This window comes from Setaria italica, chromosome VII (assembly GCF_000263155.2).
Source record: "Setaria italica strain Yugu1 chromosome VII, Setaria_italica_v2.0, whole genome shotgun sequence".
Taxonomy (NCBI): domain Eukaryota; kingdom Viridiplantae; phylum Streptophyta; class Magnoliopsida; order Poales; family Poaceae; genus Setaria; species Setaria italica.
Window position 1 is genome coordinate 14111049 of NC_028456.1, and position 4049 is coordinate 14115097.

General features: G+C 44.4%; 1 protein-coding gene across 1 annotated transcript; it reads left to right on the forward strand.

Moving 5' to 3' along the window:
* Positions 1-1112: 1112 nt before the first annotated feature.
* LOC111257941 (keratin, type II cytoskeletal 2 epidermal-like) lies at positions 1113-1682 on the forward strand. The gene has a single exon (XM_022828488.1). The coding sequence runs from the start codon at positions 1113-1115 to the stop codon at positions 1680-1682; it is 570 nt and encodes a 189-aa protein (XP_022684223.1).
* The last annotated feature ends 2367 nt before the right edge of the window (positions 1683-4049 follow it).

Below are 4049 nucleotides of genomic sequence, written 5' to 3' on the forward strand. Positions count from 1 at the left end.
AATGGCTATAACATGCCATCTTATGAAACTTGTTGCTATTGTGATGTTTGCTGCTTGTTGCTGCTATGAAATTTGTAGTGATGAATGGCTATGATATGCCATCTGATTATGCCATTTTGGTTTAATCTACTTTCAATTTGATTCCAGCATATTTACCATTCAGAATTTAGGTATGCTGCATAATTGAGGAACACTAATAATATAGATATTGGTAGTATATATACAAATATGTTACAGGTGTTACAAAATGAAAGATCACTAATCTACTAATAGCTAGGCAACATCCTTGTTACTCGCGACCAAATCCAGTTCCCAGGAACCTGCATAATGCGGATTGCAGGATCAATGTTAATGCCTACCATATTTCTTAGTCCCTGCTAGCAGATCCAGTATTGCTCCTCTTCATCATGCTGATAAGTTCCTAGGAAGCAAATGTGATTTCCCTTCAGGTTAGGCAAGCCACAAATGGTATGCTCTTGTACAACAATGCACTTGTCATGTCGAAATAGGATGATCTTATTCTGGAACTCTGGAGCTGTCTCCAAGGGAATCGGCTGACAAATGTCATCGAGGCAGAGGTTGCAGTTCCAAGAAAGACAAATAATAAGGGAGTGGAAGTGGTTGGCGAAGGTCCAGTGTATTGATGTTTTGCAAAAAGGGTCTTCCTGAGTAACAACTGCATCTGTCTGTTCGTGTACACCAGATTGTCTTGTTTAACTATTATTTACCAGACTGGAATTTCCTATATAACAATGATATTTAGCTATTCATCGGCACATTTATCACTTGTTTAAATGCTATGGCTTGTATGCCTTGGAAACAAAAACCAATGAAACTTTGCATTGTGTGAAGCAATTAGTTTCTATAAATAAATGTTATCACAAAATAAAATTAATTTATTGGAAATAGCGCGATGGTGTGGCACTCATGGAGAGATTGGAGGACCGCTTTATGATTTTACATTTCTTTGCGAGGCAACGGAGGGACGACGTCATCCATGTTTATATTATTACGGTATTACCATGTTCTCTTCCCTTGTTGAGTAAGCTGCTTCTTCATTCCTGCAACCACCAAAAAAACCTTAGTCTGGTAGCGCACCTCTTCCTCTCCCCATGGAGCCATCGTCTCCTAGAGCGACGGCATATGGCACATCCTATGATGAACAGGAGAAAGCTCCAGGGCTGATGGATCTGGAGCTGAGCAATTCGTTGTCTCCTAGAGCAACGACGGGCACATCCTCTGATGATTCGAAGTATGTGGAACAAATGGAAATTGTCGATCAGGTGCCTGTCCGACATCGCACCATCCGCAAGTCAGCCAGAGGTGGCTATGGTCAGGGGCGCGGAAGCACTGCCACTCTTCGGGGCACCACTATCCCCAAGCGCGGGGCTCGAGGAGGCAGGAAGGGACCGCCACCATCCTCATCAGTCAGCGGCAGTCGATCTCTACCATCCTCTTTGAGCGGCGACCATGGGCCTCCGTCATGGTCCTCGACCGGTGGCCATGGAGCAGCGCCATCGTCCGCTGGCGGCAGCAATGGAGGGAAGGTCTCATCCGCGGGCGGCGGCCAAGGAGGTCCGCCATCTTTCATGGGAGGCGGCAACGGAGGGACGGCCTCATTGGTGGGCAGCCGCATCAAGGCCCCAGATGCACCATCGACCAAGAAGCGGCACCTCGATTAGTGATACCTGGTACTAGAAGAAGAAGAAGAAGAAGAAGAAGAAGAAGAAGAAGAAGAAGAAGAAGAAGAAGAAGAAGAAGAAGATGCAGTAGTAGTAGTAGTAGTAGTAGTAGTAGTAGTAGTAGTAGTAACAATCTGTTATCATCTTGGATCTAGATCCCAAGTAGATCCAATTGTGATGCAGTTTTTATCTTCAATCTTAATCCCAATGTGAGGCGGTTTTGTCTTTTTAATCTAGATCGAGTTGCTATTGTTTCCTTTTGCTAATAAGATGGGTTTAATTAAGTAGCATTATTATTGGTAACACTTTCATCCGGTCAGTTCAAAAACATAGCAACAAACTTTTCCCTTCATTCGGCTAGTTCAAAAATAGAGCAACAGAGCAAGAAGGCCTATTGCTTGCACTATCATCCGGTCTATTAGAAATCAGGGGAACGGACTTTCCCCCCTTGGAACAAATGTGTCTTAGAACATAGATAAACGTTATCATTTTTATTATAAACAACACACTACAAGCACAAATGACACAAATGCTTACATAGGCATAAATCCACTGTCGGTACAAGTACAACGACACACTCTAACAAAGGAATGAAGGATACTTAGGCATACATCCACTGTTAGTACAATGACACACTCTAATGAACGAAGCACCGACGACATACTACTACCATCACGGGCTCATGGCAACCCCGCAGCAGCACGGAATTCAGCAAAACGGCCATCCTGGCGGAGATACTCCTCTAAAGCATGATGCCTAGCCCTAGTATCCCACACCCACGCAGGTGAAATGGTGATGGTATGCACATGGAACACGAGGTCATGAATGATCAACTGCCTGTGACCAATCTGGCAAAAAGGGTAGAGCCACATACCATGGAGACGAACACAGCTGAGACCATTTCAGCTCATGTGATTCATCTGGTTCGATGAGGACTAGTCGCGGAGGTGGCATTTCAACGGGCAGCAGCAGAGGTGGAGGCCTAGGCCACGGGTGAAAAGGTGGTGCCATGAGGTTCAGCTGATCATGAGGTGCCGTTGCCCGCGGTTGAATCGGAGGTGCCATGCAAATAGGGTGCTGCTGAGGTGCCGCTGCTAGTGGCTGAAGCGCATGTGCCGTTAGAGCCAGCTGCTACTGAGGTGCCATGGGGGCAGGCTTCTCCCGCTTCTTCAACTCCTCCAAGTTCCATGCTCCGTCTTCCATGTCTGGCCATTCTCCACTACATACACAAACGAAGAACAAAATCACCATACATTTACAATGCTGACCATATCAATACCATGCATATATAGTAAACGAGATAGACAAGAAAATAAGCTTGCGTACCTCCAATCGAACAATGCAAGACGGTGAACCGATGAGTGTAGGCATTGCCTTGCAAGAACACCGTGCATCCGCCTATTTATTGAGCACTACGGCAAGCATGCGAGCTCGGTGTGGTAGGACAAAGTTGCAATGAAAAATGTGAGATGCTTGAAATATATTCAGGCCTAAGCTTGCCACAAATCTAGGTCAGAATCTTCAATGTTGCACATCGGTTACATGTGTGCACGATGGGTGTCACAGGATAGCCCAACATGTGCCTGTGTACATTTCGCTGGACTGTCCGGCATACAGCACAAGACATTCTTGCGAGACAAGTCATGCGAGATTATGAGTGATAGGTTCCCTTTTGACGGTGAGTTTAATGTAAGAAAGATGTTGCCACCGTTCATTTGTGACAGTTATAGGCATCAACTACATCTGTTGGATCTAGATCCCATTGCGATGCGGTTTTCTTTTGCTAGTAAGATGGGTTTAATTAAGTAGCATTATTATTGGTAACAATTTCATCCAATCTGTTCAAAAACTAAATAATGAACTTTTCCCTTTGTCAAACCTAGAAGAACTATTTTGAGGCCAAGAAGGCCTATTTCTTGTACTTTCATCCGGTCAGCTCAAAAATGGAGCAACGGACTTTCCCCCTTCCTCACAAAAGTTTTTTCCCTTGTGGATGCTTTACACAACTGTTGTGAGATCAAGAAGGCCTATTGCTTGCGCTATCATCCGGTCTGTTCAAATGCCTAGTAACGGACTTTCCCCCTTATTGAACTTTACACAACTGTTGTGAGACCAAGAATGCCTATTTATTCAGCTTTCATTCGGTCAGTTCAAAAAGTAGCAACGGATGTTCCCTCTTCCTCGGTAAAGATATCTTGGGAAATGACAATGTACCAATCACAAATGCAACAATTTGTGTTAGAGCATAGATAAACATGACCATACTTATTACCAACACCACATTCATAGGCCACAGCATACATAGGCATAGATCCACTGTCGGTACAAGTTCAACGACACACTCTAACAAAGGAATCTAGCATACAT

What these genes read in the sequence shown, in the direction of transcription:
- LOC111257941 (XM_022828488.1), top strand. Translation starts at nt 1,113, where the DNA reads ATGGAGCCATCGTCTCCTAGAGCGACGGCATATGGCACATCCTATGAT.